Source organism: Bidens hawaiensis, unplaced genomic scaffold (genome assembly GCF_021521415.1).
Source record: "Bidens hawaiensis isolate Kalapana, Puna unplaced genomic scaffold, B.hawaiensis_p1.1 tig00040574_1, whole genome shotgun sequence".
Taxonomy (NCBI): Eukaryota; Viridiplantae; Streptophyta; class Magnoliopsida; order Asterales; family Asteraceae; genus Bidens; species Bidens hawaiensis.
This window is the reverse complement of record NW_027505667.1, coordinates 89,002-106,322: the sequence shown is the minus strand read 5'-3', so window position 1 is coordinate 106,322 and position 17,321 is coordinate 89,002. Positions and strand designations below refer to the sequence as shown.

The following is a 17,321-nucleotide window of genomic DNA, read 5'->3' as shown; positions in this document are numbered from 1 at the left end:
CGCGTAAACTGGGGGTTGGTATGCGGGTTGCTGGACAATGGGCGGGTTGGTAAGCGCATAGGCCTTGCGCCTGCGCTTGAGGTTGTTACGGTTTGAGGGTTCAGGTTTGGTTTCTGCGGGTTCAGGGGCAGTTTTGGTGGTTTTGGTCTTCTCAGTTCCCCGCAGGAACAGGGTTCCTGCTCTGACATGGTTGTCGCTGAGCACAGCGGCCAACTCAATGGCGTCAGAGAGGGTAACTGGGTTTCTGGCCCATACAGAATCTTGAATTTCCATGGGGAGACCCCCAAGGAATTTCTCGATTGCTCGGCGTGAAGGGGTAACAAGGTGAGGGACCAGTAAGCTTAGCTCGTGGAAGCGCGTCGCGTACTCGCGCGCTTCACCGCTGTATTGCTTCAAGTTCCAGAATTCTTCCTCCAGGCGCTTAATTTCGTTGGGAGGGCAGAATTCTCGCGTAAGAATATCCTTGAATTCCTCCCATGTCATGCTAGAAGCAGCTTCTGCGCCACGCGCATGAGTTACTCCATTCCACCATGTAAGCGCTCTGGATTCCAGGACACTGGAAGCATATAGGGTTCGTCTGTCTGAGGGGCATTGGGTGTGGAGGAAAGTGTTTTCTATCTTCTCGAGCCACTGGAGCATCACGGTGGCTCCTTCAAGACCTGTGAACTTTGGAGGGTTACCCGCGTTAAAGGACTTAATGTTATAACTCGAAGTATTGGTATTGTTTTGGCTCAAAGCTTGGGCTATTGCGGCGGCCATTTCCTGGGAACGTTGCTGTCTACGCATGCGCGAGGCTTCTCTTCTCTGAAATCGGCGAGATAGCGGAGGCATTCTATAAAAATTTTAATTTTAGTTAATATCTTGGTTTTAGCGCAAAGTTTTAATCTTATAAAGCTTGGTTTCACGGAGTTAGATGCTATCAAAAGTTAAAGTAGATTAAATGACCCTAAATGCAGACTTAATAAAGGTAACAATTTCGAATCAAGAATCGACAATTCATGTATCACCATGACTTTCCGAATTCCCAATTTAAAATATACGAGCAAACGAGTATTGGAGATTGACGATTCATGTATCACCATGACTTTTCAATCCTCAATATAAAACATACAAGAAAATGAGTATTGGAGGTTGACAATTCATGTATCACCATGACTTTTCAAGTCTCCAACCTCAGAACATAATCGTAAATGGAAATTGAAAATCAACTATTCATGTATCACCATGACTTTTCGGATTTTCAATCCCAACAAACGAATATGTAAGTAAAATCAATAAAAATCGAAATTCACAAAAATCGAAATATCGCGGAATAAAACATAAAATCATATACTGCGCAAGCGCGAGCATACTTATAAATAACGAGTAATTAACAATAAGCGCGCAAACATGAGATTTCTCTCATGCGCGAGAAGGGACTCTTAGGTATTCTAGGCCGTTACGTCTAACCGCCTATCCTAAAGTCAACGAGCTCTGATACCAATCTGTAACACCCCGACCAAAGGCGGATTATACATCGGGGCGCCACATATTGTTTCATTACTCGTGACACTATTGGTGTCAATATTTATTAATACACATTTTATCGCGCACGCGCAGCGGGGAAAATAAAATACATAAATCAAACATAAATCAATATATTATAAATTATAACATTCAAACAACATTAACTAGTCTTGATACATTTTAATTCTAGGTCCAAAAGTAAAAACGTCCTACGTGTCCACAAGCTCCAAACAGCTACTGCAAACCTGAACATGTGTTAAAATAAACGTCAAACACTTGCGTGTTGGTGAGAAATCAAGTTTAGTACAATACATAGATAACAATAAATCTGCGCGCAACATGTGTATGTCTGGTTTTCAACAAGGGTGTAATCTGATCGGGACCAACTCTAAGAGACAAGACTGCCAGTGCTCACAATTGAGCTCACAAACAAGACTAACTGTGCAAGTGTAACAAAAGAGAAAATCATAAACGATAGTTCTCCCGTGTTCATCTAATGGTACCATGAAAACTGCGGAATAGACCGTCAATACGGTTAATGATCCACACATACAAATAAACAGCCAAGTCTACGTCCTCAACACATGGGATACTGCGCGACTAAAGTTCATAAACAGTTTAAGACTCAAGTTTTGTATGAACACATGAACATCCCAAAGCATTTAAAATAAAAAGGGATTAGATACGAGATAACTCACTTGATAAACGATGCGGTGTAAGATAAAGCAAGAACCAACTTTAAACAAGCACAAGTTAACCTATAAATAAGATTATTGTTTTAATGATCTGTTTTAAGTCTTGATAATAAGTTAGCATAATTAATAAGTAAATTATTATATAATATATATATATTACCGGAAAAGCAGGACAGAACAGGGAGGAAGACGGAGGCAGAGAGGAAGACGGCAGAGAGAGCAAGGAGCAAGAGAACAGGAGAGATTAAGTGTTTTGTGTGTGTAGTGTTAGGAAAAATAATGTTATTATTTATAGAGAAACCCTAGGGAACACAATCCCTAGGAAAAGGGGAAAAGATCTCAAAAAGCAAAAGATTCCAAAAGCAAAAGATATCAAAAGATATGGCAGCTGCAGGGGCAAGATAAAGCTGACAGCGAACAGTAAAAAGGCATGGGCAGGTCAGATAAAGGTACTGGTCAAGCATGGCAAAAGCAGATCTCAAAAGATAATGTCAGTCACTTTATCTGTCAACCAATGGGGTTGGTGCGCATGCTGCGCCGAAAGTAACTATTCAGACATTAGATGGGTTAGGTCAACGGCTCAAAAGATAAGACAACACAAAAGCAAACGGCTAGATTAAACAGAAGAAAACTCAAAAGGGGTTAAGCGCGGGAAGGCTGAGTGCGCGAGCGCGAAGGCTGGCACAACAATCCTTAGCGCACTGCGGGAAGAATCACAAATCCTTAGCGTGCTGCGTGAAGAACAAGAATTCTAAGCGCATCGCGGGAAGAACATACATTCTTAGCGCATTGCGGGAAGAACATGCATTCTTAGCGCGCTGCGAGAAGAGTTCTCTTCACGCATCGCAGGAACAAGATGTCTTCACGCAGGCTTCCCTGTAAGGAGTCTGGCGCGTGGAGCTGCAGACATCCTTAGGCGGGAAGAACCAAAGGATAAGCAAAGAGTTAGAAGAAAAGAGGGAAACAAGGCGGAAAGAGGGAAGGAAGAGGGAGGGGACGGCGGAAAGAAAGAGAGAGAGAGAGAGAGAGAGAGGCGGGAAGGAAAATATATATTATTATTATTAAAAGTAAAATATAAGTATAAATAAATATTAAATCATAAAAGAAAGAAATCGGATAAGGGAAACGGGTACCTGGGTTGGGTCGGATCGGGCAGATGTCACAGCAGTTAGCCGGGATGCTGGGTTTATCAGTAGTTTGGCCATTACCAGAGCTTCAAGAGTCGTGGAACTAATGAGATGTCTTACTCGTCTGCGTGACCCTCAATGTGAGCTTCTCTTGCTTCGCTCATGTATGGGGGTGGCTAAATTGTTGTTCGGACTCCGAACATGTCAGCCTATGTTTGTTAAGGAAGCTGACTCTGTTTTTGACAAAGGGCTTCGAGCGGCGATTGAGGATATTGTGGTATGTGGGGGTCCGTTTTTTGGGGATTTTCAATGGAGACTAGTCTCTCTCCCTATCCATTTCGGTGGTTTAGGATTATATTCAGCTGAGGATGTTTCCACATATGCTTTCGTCGCCTCGAGAACACAATCTTGGAAGTTACAGGACCACATTTTGCGTGATTGTGGTGCTGATGGGTTGGATTCCGATTTTGGGTGTGCGATGGATTATTTGCACAACTCTATTCCCAATTTTGATCTTGGCAGGTTCGTTAATAAGGACACCCCCCCTAAAGCCCAAAATGCTTTGGCGAGTGCCCTTTTATAGTAAAACCGTCCAAAGTTTGGGAGGAAAGTTTGGCATGTCCTCTCGTCAAAGAGCAGTATTAGAATGTCTTCAGGCTCCTAATGCTCAAGACTTTTTGACTGTCACCCCAATCGAAGGGTTAGGCTAGCACATGTTAGCAGGGGAGTACCGAGCCATTCTTAAATATCGTTTAATGATCCCCCTGTTCCCAGTTGATGAGCCATGCCCGCTCTGTCGTAAGGTTTGTTTAGATAATTTTGGTGAACACGTGGTTCATTGCAAAGAACTCCCCGGGTTTAAATATAGACATGATTTGGTCAGGGATGTCCTTTGCTTTTGACACATTTGAGTCTCTTGCCCCCGATGCTGCTGCGTTTCTAAAAAGAGTTCAGCGGGTCGTGCACAGTAACTCATCGACGCCGAAGAACGATAACTTTGTTTTCAGTAGGATCGGTTTTGCCATTCAAAAGGGGTGGCGGTGCAGCTTGTTGCCCGCTTACCTGCCTCTTTATTGTCATTGGATCATTTTGTTTTTAATAATAAGTTTATTTGTTTTGTTATGTTTATTGATTTTTATTATTTAGATTTGTTATGTTTTATGCAGTATTAGTTATTGGTACAAAACAATATCAACATTATATGACATTCTAGTAAAACTAAATTTGATATTGACGATACGAAATTTTTTATTACTTTGGGCTCATCCTATTAAAAAGTTCAAGCTTCGTCACAAGAACCAATATTAGCATGCAACAAGATATATGGGACACAAGACGGCTCCTACCTTTAGTTTTTAACAATTAACTTTTCTTTCATAACTTAGGGAAAAGCATTGTGTCTCTCGTGTTGCATTTTCATCGGCTATATATCTCATAGTTATTTCTTAAATAAAAAGGTTTGGTGAATTATGATGTTTTCTTCCAATTATTCCGTTATGGATATACATCGATCATCATTTTTCATTTGGATAATTTCTTATTTACTATGGACCTATGGTGGATGATAATAGAAATATATTGTATGCCCATGCATTCTAACTAGAGAAATCTAATATAAAGATTCAAAGCATATGTAGTTGTTTTATTTAACAAGATTAATCGAAAGTTATATATTCTTATATATTTTTTTTGGTGTTATTTCAAAAAGGCACGAAGGGGCCTTAGAATGATCTCTCCGCTTACTCGAAACCAAACAACTGAAATTTTGTTAGAAAACCCAAACTCGAAACCAAGGTGGTAATTGATTTAGACGGTACGTGTCAATAATTTAACCAATGTACTAGCGACCTATGATAATGAATATGATATAGGTAGCGTTAGCAGCAGTACAATGACAACAACATCAGCACTAGTGGTAATCGACTTGTCCATAGGGATATATCATAGACAGAATTATAGAAATTGTCCTTTATGTTTGTACCAAATTTCAGTAATTGTCCTTTATCTTTAAAAGTAACATAATTTGTCCTTTACGTTTCGAATTGTCACACCCTTTGTCCTTTTGGCCTAACTCAGTTAGTTTTTTTCGTTAAGTCTGATCATGTGACTTGCACATGAGGGTAAATCGGTCATTTTACCTGTTAAATTAAAATCATTTTAATAAATAAAAAAACTTAATAAATAAATATATATATATACACACACCCACTCTCTCTCTCTCTCTTTCCACTCTCTCTCCATCCCCCTCTCTCCCTCTCAACTACCAACAGCACCTCCGCTCTCACCTGCCATCATCACCGCAACCACCACCTGCAACCACCGCCAACCTTACTGGTTCACCACCACCCACCAACATCATCCCCAAATTTAAACCCTATGGCCACAATCACCACCGTCCAAGCCTAAATCGCCGACGCCGCAACGACCCTCAACAACGACAGCACTCAGATCCAGTTTCCCTCATCGACGCTAACCACGATTTGTTTCCGGCAAAGCTAATATCAGTGGTTGTTGGTAGCGAATCTAAGGTTACAACACTTTATTTGGTTAGATCGGTGTGCTTATGGTGTGTTCCACCGTGTTTGTGGTTAGATCGGTGTGCTTAAAAAAAACTTATTTTTTCGACGACGGGGCACCAAACTCATTTTTCCAGCGGGTTCAACGTTTAGTGATTGTGGTGGTTGTTTCACGATGATTATGGGTTTGTGGCAGTGGTGGTGTGGGTGGGTGTTATTATCTTGGCAGATCCGAAGGGAGTAATAAGCTGGTTTTTTGGGCGGCGGCGACTCGCCGGAGAAGACGCATGAAGGAAGGAAGAAGGGGGAGACGGGGTGGGGTGGTTTGGGTTGGGTTAAGTTATATAATTTGTTATTTTTATTAAAATGATTTTAATTTAACAGGTAAAATGACCAATTTACCCTCATGTGTAAGTCACATGATTAGACTTAACGAGAAAAACTAACTGAGTTAGGTCAAAAGGAGAAAGGTGTGACAATTTGAAACGTAAAGAACAAATTATGTTACTTTTAAAGATAAAGGACAACTACTGAAATTTGGTACAAACATAAAGGACAATTTCTGTAATTCTGTCTATATCATATGTATTCAACTATTCAAGTGCAAAAGAGTTCTACTACTTTTGATACAAACCAACTTTAGACCCATCGCTATGGGGCGCCCTTTGGGGTTTTTTTGGGCGTCGAACACCGGTGTGGGGCGCGGACGGGGGAGGGGCGATGAAGATCTGGTCGTTGCAATGGTCGGCGCGGTTGATTGAGTTTTGGTGGGCCCCCTTTCAACATCTCTCTCCATCTCTCTCACACACATACATACATATGCATATATATATATATATAGGGGAGATTTCAATTAAGAGCCCCTTTGAGTTGTAAGAACTCAGTGTAACGATTTTTTTTCGATTTTTTTACACATGCGTAATATATGTAAGTTATATACACGTAAAAAAATTACATACTTTTTTACGCACCGAGTCGACTTTTTACACATGTGTAACGGACATAAAAGTTAGTGTAACCACTTACATATTTATTCTCTCTCTTACTTTGACTTTTTTGCCAGATTTAATCTCAACCACATATTCTAATCCATTTAATTAAATATGTGGTCTAGAATTGAGTTCTTAAGTTCTTAAAACTCAACATGGTTATCAAAATATCCCTCCCCTATATATATATAGGATTAAGTTCATACGAGAAGTGATTTTAGTGCGAGAAGTAATTTTAACCAATGACATAATTTCTTTTTTTATTTTTAGTTTATTTAATCACAAGGGTATATCGGTAAATTAACTAGTTTTGTTATTTTGGTAACTAATTATTGTTAATAAAAAGTTACTAATCATTAATTTTTTAATGTTTTATTATCATTGTTAATTCTTTATGAAGTCTTTGCAAAGCTGAGTATCGATTCTGTGAACACTATCAAAATGACATTTATCAAATATTTTTGAATTATATTGAATCAAACTTCTATTAAACGTTCATTGTATTTGTTTTATTTATTTATAAAACCGTATTTAAATTTTGTTTTTTTTATCATTCAAACAAATCAAATGAAGTTTATAAATCCATAACTATTGTTTGTCCTCCGCCATAAACATAACATCCTACATCACAAATAAGTTTCTTACACAATTTTATAGTTACTATCTACACAACCAATAATAATTCTTACACAACAACATAGTTACTACCTTATACAACAAATAATAATCTTAAACAATACTAAAAAAGTAATATATGTACTCCATAATAATCTTGACATCCTACATAGCAATAAGTTTCATACATAAGTGTACTTACGTAGGTTTACATATAAAAATATCTTGAATTCCTACAAGGCTACACAGTTAGTATATACGTCCCTACACATTTAGTATATACGTACCTACACATGTGTACTTATATAGGCTTACATACAAGATTATATTGAATTCCTACACCGTATTGTAGAAGATACCCCTACACATTTAGTATATATGTCCCTACACATTTAGTATATACGTCATTACTTTACACCGTGTGGGATTATTATTTGTTGTGTAGCGTAGCAAGTATGCAGTTGTGTAGGAATTGTTACTGGTTGTGTAAATAGTAATTATGAAACTGTGTATGAAAATTATTTGTGATGTAGGATGTTATGTTTGTTACAAAAGAAATATATTATTAGTTATGTATGTATAAATTGTTTCTCTATGTTTGAAATAATATCTCTTGTTGAATACTATGTTGTGTAGTAATTAGTTGTGCTTTAAACAATAAATGCATTTTAATTAATAAAATGTTTATGGCATATGTTTTGCATAATAAATTCGGAAGAAATAGTTGATGAGACTGTCATATTGAGATTGAGGTTATAATTAGAGGATTTAATTCTTTATGAGTTACATGTTTGTGTTGAATGGGTACACAAAAAATACTAAATTACCCTTTTGGATTTAAAGTTCATTAAAAATAAGGATACTATAACTACAAGAATGTCACGTTAAGTAATGACCATTGATCAAACAAATTTAATGAATAAGATTCATTTTTTTTGGGGCATTAAACCATAGCGGGACATTTTTGGGATGAGGCTTCGATGCACTCGGTGTTTATGAACGCTGACGTGGTACGGTGGAGGGGTTTCGAAGCCCCCAACCCTAAAGGATGGTCTTATATAATCACTTTTAACATGAGGACTAGTATTACAACTTATAAAACCAGTCAAAGAAGTCCAAAACCCAACAATATTATTAAGCCTTTAAATCTCATTGGAGCGTATGATTGTGGAGCGCATAAACCCAAACGTCTAATTTTCTCCAACGGTCATAAATCAAATACCATTCCAATTTAACCTCCCACCATTCCACCAAACCCTAATCAATCAATCATTCAAAACCCCCAATTCTCCAATTTCAATTCATGAGTAACAATGAGTGTTCTTAATGAATACCCAGAAGTAATCAACAACAAAGATCTCCAGATATGGAACAATTCTGCTTTCGACGATGGCGGCGAGTCCGAAACCTTCAATTCGTGTAGTAACCCGATCAAGTCGCCTTCTTGGTTGGCCAAGAAACCGGTTTCTTCTGATTCTTTGGATTCTTCGTTTTCCAGTAAGGAAAATCAAAGCCCGATTGGGTATTCGAAACCCAAATCCTCTGTTCTTGTTAACCCGCTTCACGAATCGAAGCTTTTTAACAGTTGTTCGGTCAAGATTGACAAGACTGATGAGGAGATAGAGATTGAGAATGAGATTAGGAGATTGGTTGCAAAACTGGAGTCGATTCGGGCCGAAAGAGCCGAGAAGAATGTGAAAGTTGTTGAAAAACAGGGGAAATTAGTGGTTAATAAAAAGATTCAAGAATCAAGCTTTTCGGGAAACAAGATTCCGAGAAGAGGGTTTAGTCTGGGCCCGAACGAGATCATGTCGGCCACGGGTTCGGGTTTGAAATCAAAGCAATCGGGTGCGACTCCAATGACACAAAACCGAAGGAAATCTTGTTTTTGGAAATTGGATGATATTGATGAAGAAAAGTGTAGGGTGTCAAGAGGGAAGAATTCTAGTATGAGGCAAGCTGTTACGACTGTTGGATCAAGAAAGACGATCAAAAAGGACGATTCGATTCTGGGAAGTATTCAACCGAAGAAGTTGTTTGGTGACCAGTCGGTTCCTGCCAAGAAGCCTGCAAAACCGGGTCGGGTTGTTCCAAGTCGGTACAACCAGGCGACGGTCAACTCATCGATGAAGAAGAAGTCGTTGACCGAGAATGTGGACCGGAAACCGTGTGGTGGGACCGAGGGTCGGGTGAAGAAGAAGTGGGATATTCCGAGTGTGATTGTGATTCCTAAAAGATTGAATCTTGATGTTAATATGGATGAGTGTGAGAATGTGAATGAGGAATGTGTTGATGTGGTAAAGCCCGAGGTGTTATTGCCTCGGATTCGGGTGGTTCGGTATGTGGAAGAGGCGGGTCGGGATTCGGGTCCTGCGAAACGGGTGGCTGAGTTAGTTGGGAAGAAGTCTTACTTTGATGAAGCAACAGATTGTCAAAAGTTGAGTTTTGATGAGGATTGAGGTTATGCTAGCAAATGTTTTTTTTTTGTTTTTGTTTTTTCTTTTTGTGAATTGTGATGAATTGGTTGATGAAAGCAAAGTTTGATTTTGCTTTCTTGAATGTTAATGATGATAATGGTAATAATAAGGTGATTTCATTACAATTTTTTTGATTGATATTCACTGTTATGTTAACATGTTTTGAAATTTGAAGGAATGAATTTTGAATTAGTTACTCTTCAAAAAGTGTTATGTTATGTATATCTGAAAAGACGAGAATGCCCTCACTATTTGTTTTAAGTTACTTTGCTGCTTTTTGAGTTATTGCTTGAAGTTTTAAAAGTTCCCCTTAAAAGATCTAGAAATCTTTGACTAATTTTGTATAAAACTTTGGTTTGGAAAAGTATATATAAGCTTTGTTGTTTTTAAAAATTGCATTAACCTGTGGACTTGTTGTCGTGTTCTAAGTCCATTAATATTGAGTGGATTGGATGGTCTATATGACATCAGTCTGAGCAAAATCATTATGATATCGATCCATGGTCAATACATGAGCCATTCTTGAGTTGTTGATTGTTTAAAGGTGATTTGGGAGCATAACAGAATATCATATCATCAACTTTGGTTTTTATTTAACTTACTACATGTATTGATTTTATCATCTTTAAAAGCGAAATAAACGAATAAGCGTCTATGAACAATTAGACAACATTTTGTTGTATAATTTGTGTATCTTGATGATGAATTCGATCAAATATTCAAATATGTGATCTTGTTTTCAATCTTCATAAATAATAAATTATCAATGACCTAGTTTTTTTTAACGACCAACTAAGTAACGCCGGGTACTCCATACGCGGCCCCATTGGCTAAAGGCAGCCTGAGCCGGTCATGAGTCCGAACGGACGGAGCCCCCATTGAGGGATTTTCTGAATAAAACAGGACCCCCACGCCCGCCAAACAGCACGACAACGAAGAGCCGGTAAAACCGGGTGAGATCAGGACTCAAACCCTGGCAAGTCAGGGTCATCCCTCATATCTCTCATATAAATTGGTGATAGTGAGATTTGAACCCCTACATCTCACTAGTAAAATGAGTGTTCTATCATTAAGCCTGAAGAAACACTAAGTGACCCCGGCAGATTATGGATAATCTTAGGGTTAAGTAGATGTTTCCCACGAGGGTTAGGTCCGGCAAAGATGGTTATTCTTCTTGACCTGCAAAACAGACACCGTGAGCTCGTCACTGAGAAGGGGGGGTTCCTCCTTGTGACCACCCTCCGGCGTGAGAATCAGACTAGATTGCTCTGAATATAAGTGTATATAGAGAGAAATAGCTAAAGATAAGATTATATGAGATGCCGATACCGTTTCAAGGTGTTGGAGTATTTATAGCCGAAGGTAGGTTTCCAAGCAGGTACGCCAGCTGTATAATATTCCTTTTCCACCAACTATGGGCTATGTACGTGCCACGATGGGAGTTGGTTGGTAGGCAGCGGCTGATAGTGACATTTTGTACTAGAGCGTGCTCCTCCTCGTACTATTGTCGGTGAGCTGTCACCCTGTGATTGGTTCATGGGCTGCTTTGGTCAGATCTTGTCTATTTTGTCCATACCTTGGCAGGTATAGTACAAAAGATCTTCCAGAAGCGTACGGACTGGCTCTTTTGGGCGGGAATATTCCCGCATTGCTCATTCCTTCAGGTGACATTGCTGAAGTTAGGAGTTAGTGCCTTATGCGTGTAGCCTTACCGTTAGTGCGGGTAGCCTTCATTCTTGGCTTGTACCCATAGCTGCGGGAACAGGCAGGGTACTGTACCAATGGAGGCTTTCCTGCGGGAACAGCTGGCTTAGTGCGTATAAGGTCTTCATCTTTGAGCATGGTGGGTCCTGCGGGACCAGTTAGTCTTTGCGCAGACGTACCTCTTCAAGGTGTGTCTTGCGGGTCCAACTGGGCTTTGCGGGGACCTACCTCTTCAAAGCCACATCCAATTTATATATATATGAATTTTTAAGTACTTTCTGATAAACCTAGGATAAGTGGAGTTGTGTTTGTTTTTCGTGTAAGGCATTTGGTTTTAATTTTAATTTAGACGAAATTCCCAAAATAGCCTATTTATTGAAGGAGATTTCAAATATGTTCCTTCCAAATTAAATTTCCAGGTTTGCCCCCAAGCTATCTCGCCGTCGACGACCTGTTAGATTATCGAGACGACAAGTAAATTATCCAACGATAACGCATCGTGACCTATCTGCTTTAAGTTTTTAACCGCTAACGCGTCGTGACCTACCTGTTTTAATAACTAATGTGTCGTGGCCTACCTGTTTTAACTACTAACGTGTGACATACATGTTTTAAATACTAAAGCGTCGCGGTCTCTCTGTTATTTAAAACAGGCAGGCCACGACGCGTTAGCAGTTAAAACTGATAGGCCACGACGCGTAAGTAGTTAAATTATGTAGGTCACAACGCGTTACAGTTGGATAATTAACTCACCGTCTCGATAATCTAACAGATCGTGGACAACGAGATAGCTTGAGGACAAACCTTGAAACTTGAATTGGGATAGACATGTTTTGAATCTCCTTCAATAAATAGATCATTTTAAGAATTTTCTTTTTAATTTATTATGCAAAAAGTTTTATTCTATATCTCTAGTCTTGTTCATCTTTCTCTTTTCTTGTGAAGAAACCATAACAATGTGTTGATTATTGTAAGGATAAGCATTTTCGATACCGATACTGATTGGTACCTTTTTTTTCGGTATCAGTACGGTTTGATATAGGCTCGGTATTTTTCGAGTTTTACACGAAACACCGGTACTAAACCGAACATTTAAGTACCATGACTTGTCTTCTTATGACTCATGAATCAGATATATTCGTTTTTTGAAAGAACTGTTCAAGGAAAAAGCAATACCCTCGCGCACTACTGGTTGATCCTCAGACCTGACCCCATCTTATTCCATAAAATAAATGGATTCTTAGATCTTGTTCATAAGATTAAGAAAAAGAAAGAACTCTCTTTCTATTCTAATTTCTAATTTTTATGTATACTAAAATGACTAAGCTTTTTTCTATTTCTTGGTTAGAAAAAGATAGTTTCCAATTTTTTACTTCACTTCAATACTCAATACCGGTACCAAAATACCATCCCAATTTATATGCATAGCACTACACAAATTTTGTACATCAACTTACGTATTAAGTTCTTTTTCTCTTAATGTAAGGTTTAAGTTTTGGAATTTCATATAACCATATCTTTAGAAAATGTGCTAAAACAAAAATTTTGGTTTTAGAAACCGATCAGTTTCACTTTACGGTTTACGTGTCACGTATGTGTTTGGTTCAGTTATGGTTCAACTTTCGGTTTTCTATTTGGGCTTTTAAGAAAAGTTGACCAAAATAATGAATTTAGTTTGAAACTTAAATTTTTTACTACTTAGCTTAAAACATTTTTATCCAAAATAACAAATTTAGTGTAGAAATACAATAACAAACACTCAAAACAAATTTGGTAACACTCAATTAGTGATTTCATTGTATTCAAAATTAATAAAACTTTATTTTCCTTTCTCACTATCTTCATGGCCCTTGTGACTTTTAAGTTGATTATGATCAACCAAACTCTAAAGTCCATGTATTTTGGTTCTTTTTGTTCTATCTTGTCACAATGTGTTAGTTTTTATGTTTTGAACAATGTATGTAGAGAAGAAGTATAGCCATATCTAATGCCTATGTTTATTATCTTTGATTTGTGAAAATCTATCAGTAGTTATCGTCTTTTGATTGTTACAATTTTGGTCACTTACAATACAAATAATTAGTGTATTATCATGTTGATCAATGCAGCACCCATTCTTATTTTATCAATTGGTCTTGTTTCACCTCATTACGAGACTTGTCATTTATATGGCTTTGTAATGTATAGTGTTCACTATTTCATACAACCTTTTAACTATGTGTGTGTAATCCCGTACTCCCACATAGTCCACATGTTTATAACCTAGTTAATACAAAATATCCAGAAGATGATCAGTTCAGACATCTATATAGTTTCATTTTGATTACTCTGTACTATTTCCATTTTCCTACTACGCCCTGCTTGTGGTGCGCGCATATAATGTATATATGTGTGAACCCTCGGGTGGGCAAAAGTAAAATTGCACTAATTTTGACGTTATTTTACTAATCTTGTGAAAATAACGTTAAAAGTGGCGGAAGGTTAATCAGGCATCATGTGGTGGCGTTGATAGCCGAAAGACAAGGGCACATGCACCGATCAGCCGGTGTCCCGATGATTGAGTGCTATGTGCCTTATGTCCAAGGCTTGATGCAAAACTACTATCGAGCCGGGGGTCTCACCGGAAGCAGCCTCTCTATCCCTATGGGATAGAGGTAAGGCTGTCTACATCTTACCCTACTCAGACCCTACCATAGCATTGCTATTGGTGGGATATACTGAGTACGATGATGATGATGATGATGATGATTTCCATTTCCCTGCTCTTTAATAAAGATACTTATTTTGAATTGAACCTACTTTAGCAAAGGAGAGTATCATTTAGTGAGGCGTCGATGATAAGAGAGGTGTCATACCATATGTTAATTTCTGGTGACCTTTTCTAAACAGCAACAGAATGTTCACGCGCCAAGCCGAAACAAAATAAAAAAAAATATTTATGAGGACTAGAACTTGGTTCAACACATGTACAGGTTAACGAGTCTTGTAGTTTTCTCTCACACACACGCAACCAATGGCGAAGTTTCATTATGGCCAGGGGTGGCCCCGCCCCCCTGTTTTTGCGCAGTAGTTTAAATGTGTCCGTTTTTCGCCCGAAAATTATTATGTAGTGTAAAGTTACTCGTTTTCGCCTAAAAATTTGAACCCGACCTCCCTATTTTTTTTTCGCGGTAGTGTAAATGTATCCGTTTTTCGCCCGAAAATTTAATATGTAGTGTAAACATACTCGTTTTCGCCCGAAAATTTGAGCCCGACCTCTCTATTTTATTTCATAGTAGTGTAAATGTATCCGTTTTCGCCCGAAAATTTAATATGTAGTGTAAACTTACTCGTTTTCGCCCGAAAACTCCCTTTTTCCGCAGTAGTGTAAATGTATCCGTTTTTCGCCTTTATACGTAGTTTAAATTTACCCGTTTTCAGCCAAAAATTTGAGCCGTCCCCTCGTTTATGATTTTTTTAAAATACATTTTGAGTTCCCTCGACGCTGAGTCCAATGTTGTTCTTAAAACCCTCTATAAACCCTAGATTCTGAAATAAAAATTAAATTGCAATCGAAATAGATGCTCTGTGCTTCCAATCGATTGAAACAAGTCCGATGGAAAACCCCCAAATTATTATTATTATTATTGTTCAGGTACCCAGATTTTGATCGTACAGGAATAGGATCAGACTTCACTTTAAATGGATCCATTTCTCACTTCTTAAACACTGTAAGTCGCCGCCGTTAATTACTTTTACCATTTCAATCTAGGGTTTCTGTTTCTCCACATTCACATTCAATTTAGGCTTTGATTGATATCTACTACTATATATATATATATATATATATATATATATATATATATATATATTCATTTCCAGCATATACACATGTAGAAATGTTCAAATCTTTATAATTAGTCAGTGCTGTAAGCGAACCGAACTGAACCAGCATATACACATGTAGAAATGTTCATATTCGTATGCTAATTTTACATATTAATTAATTACATAGTACTCATATATTTTATTGTTCTATAGTAAATAAATTTGCACAAATCTATATGATGAGATTATAAAAGTCACTAAAAACCTTAATGAACAAACATAAACAAGCAATCATTAATGACCATTGACGTAAACGAGCACATAACGTTCACGGACACAATTGAACGAACATAGCCTTTATTCGTGTTCGTTCATTTAGTTAATCGAACGAAATCCCTTGTTCTTGTTTGTTCATTTATTAAATGAACGAAATAAACGAACTTCTCGCCGAACAGTTCACCAAATGTTCGGTTCGTTTACAGCTCTATCTATGATTAAAAGTGTGTTCTTTTTTTCTAGAATTGCTTACATATGTTGAAACACAATGTATATTTCTTATTAGATTTGTTATGCAACTTATATTTGCAGAGACACATGACAACGACCGCGCTTACACTACAAGTTTCATGGATACATTCACCATATTCCACATTCAGAACCCGATCGTTTGTAACAAAACCATCAACCGATGATGAAGAAGCAGCCTGTCAAGCATTAGATGAAATCAGTCTTAAATTACAAAAATCCCCCTCCTCCGTTAAGGATCTGTGTTATAGTCACATTAACAAACTCTGTAAAAACGGAAATTTACAAGCAGCTGCCAGGCTATTAGAGTTATTACGTGATAAACACGCGATTAACAGTATTCCAGCTTATAACCTCCTTCTAGCTGCAGCGTGTGAAAACAATAATACACAGATTGCATTACATGTGTTTAAAGACATGCTAGTTAACCACCTACAAATGAACTCAACTACCTTTTTCAATATTGCAAAAGCTGTTTCCAAGAGCAATGATTTAACATTGGTTCATTCTTTCATCAAGGAAGTCTCGCAACTGGTTAATGAAGCAAGTGTTATTATTATTATTAACCGGATCATCTATGCGTTTGCAGATTGTGGGCATGTTCATAACGCCTTGCTTGTATTTGATCATATGAAGAGATTTAAACTAACCCCGGATTTGGTTACTTATAATACCGTGTTGGGAATATTGGGAAAAAGTGGACGGGTGGATGAGATGGTCGATGTGTTTGGGTCAATGAAAAAGGCGGGTCAACACCCTGACATCTTTTCTTATAATACTTTGTTGCATAGTTTGAGGAGGGTCTGTAGATTTGATTTGTGTGTCGAGGTTGTTAAAGAAATGGGGGAAGTAGGGTTGCAGGCGGATTTGATAACTTACACTGCATTGATAGAGTGTTTTTTTAAATCGGGTAATATTGAAGAGTCGTTGAGATTGTTTGAACATATGAAGAGTGTGGATGTTCGCCCCTCGATTTATGTTTATCGGTCAGTAGTTAATAATTTGAAGAAGTTGGGTAAGTCAGATTTAGCATTAAAGTTCTTGGAAGAGATGAATGAATGTAAGGAGGATCTTGTTGGTCCAAAAGATTTTAAAAAGAAAAACAGATAATAGAAAAATGGAAATGCATATTTTCTTGTTAATATGTCTTGGTTTTTCATCAATGGAAGGAGTATTTATTTGATTTTGTAAGGTTTTATTCATTCTTTTGTGGTGCCTGTGTCTTTCTATTGTGACAAGTTTTTGTAGGTTGAATCAGACACTCCAGCAACAAGTGTCGGTGCTGTGCTAATAGATGATGACCAACAAGAAATATTTTATTTTCTTTGCTAGTTTCAACTTTGTAAGCTTTCGCATTTCG

At 37.8% G+C, this 17,321-nt stretch overlaps 2 protein-coding genes across 2 annotated transcripts; both read left to right on the top strand.

Annotated features, from left to right (window-relative positions):
• The first annotated feature begins 8,761 nt into the window (after positions 1 to 8,761).
• On the top strand, positions 8,762 to 9,907 carry LOC143614616 (uncharacterized). Its single transcript, XM_077088002.1, has one exon. It carries the CDS (start codon positions 8,762 to 8,764, stop codon positions 9,905 to 9,907), a length of 1,146 nt encoding a protein of 381 aa, XP_076944117.1.
• Positions 9,908 to 15,136: 5,229 nt separating this feature from the next.
• On the top strand, positions 15,137 to 17,097 carry LOC143614622 (uncharacterized). The gene is made up of 2 exons (XM_077088007.1): positions 15,137 to 15,339; positions 16,025 to 17,097. Exons 1-2 carry the CDS (start codon positions 15,190 to 15,192, stop codon positions 17,069 to 17,071), a joined length of 1,197 nt encoding a protein of 398 aa, XP_076944122.1. The 5' UTR covers positions 15,137 to 15,189; the 3' UTR covers positions 17,072 to 17,097.
• The last annotated feature ends 224 nt before the right edge of the window (positions 17,098 to 17,321 follow it).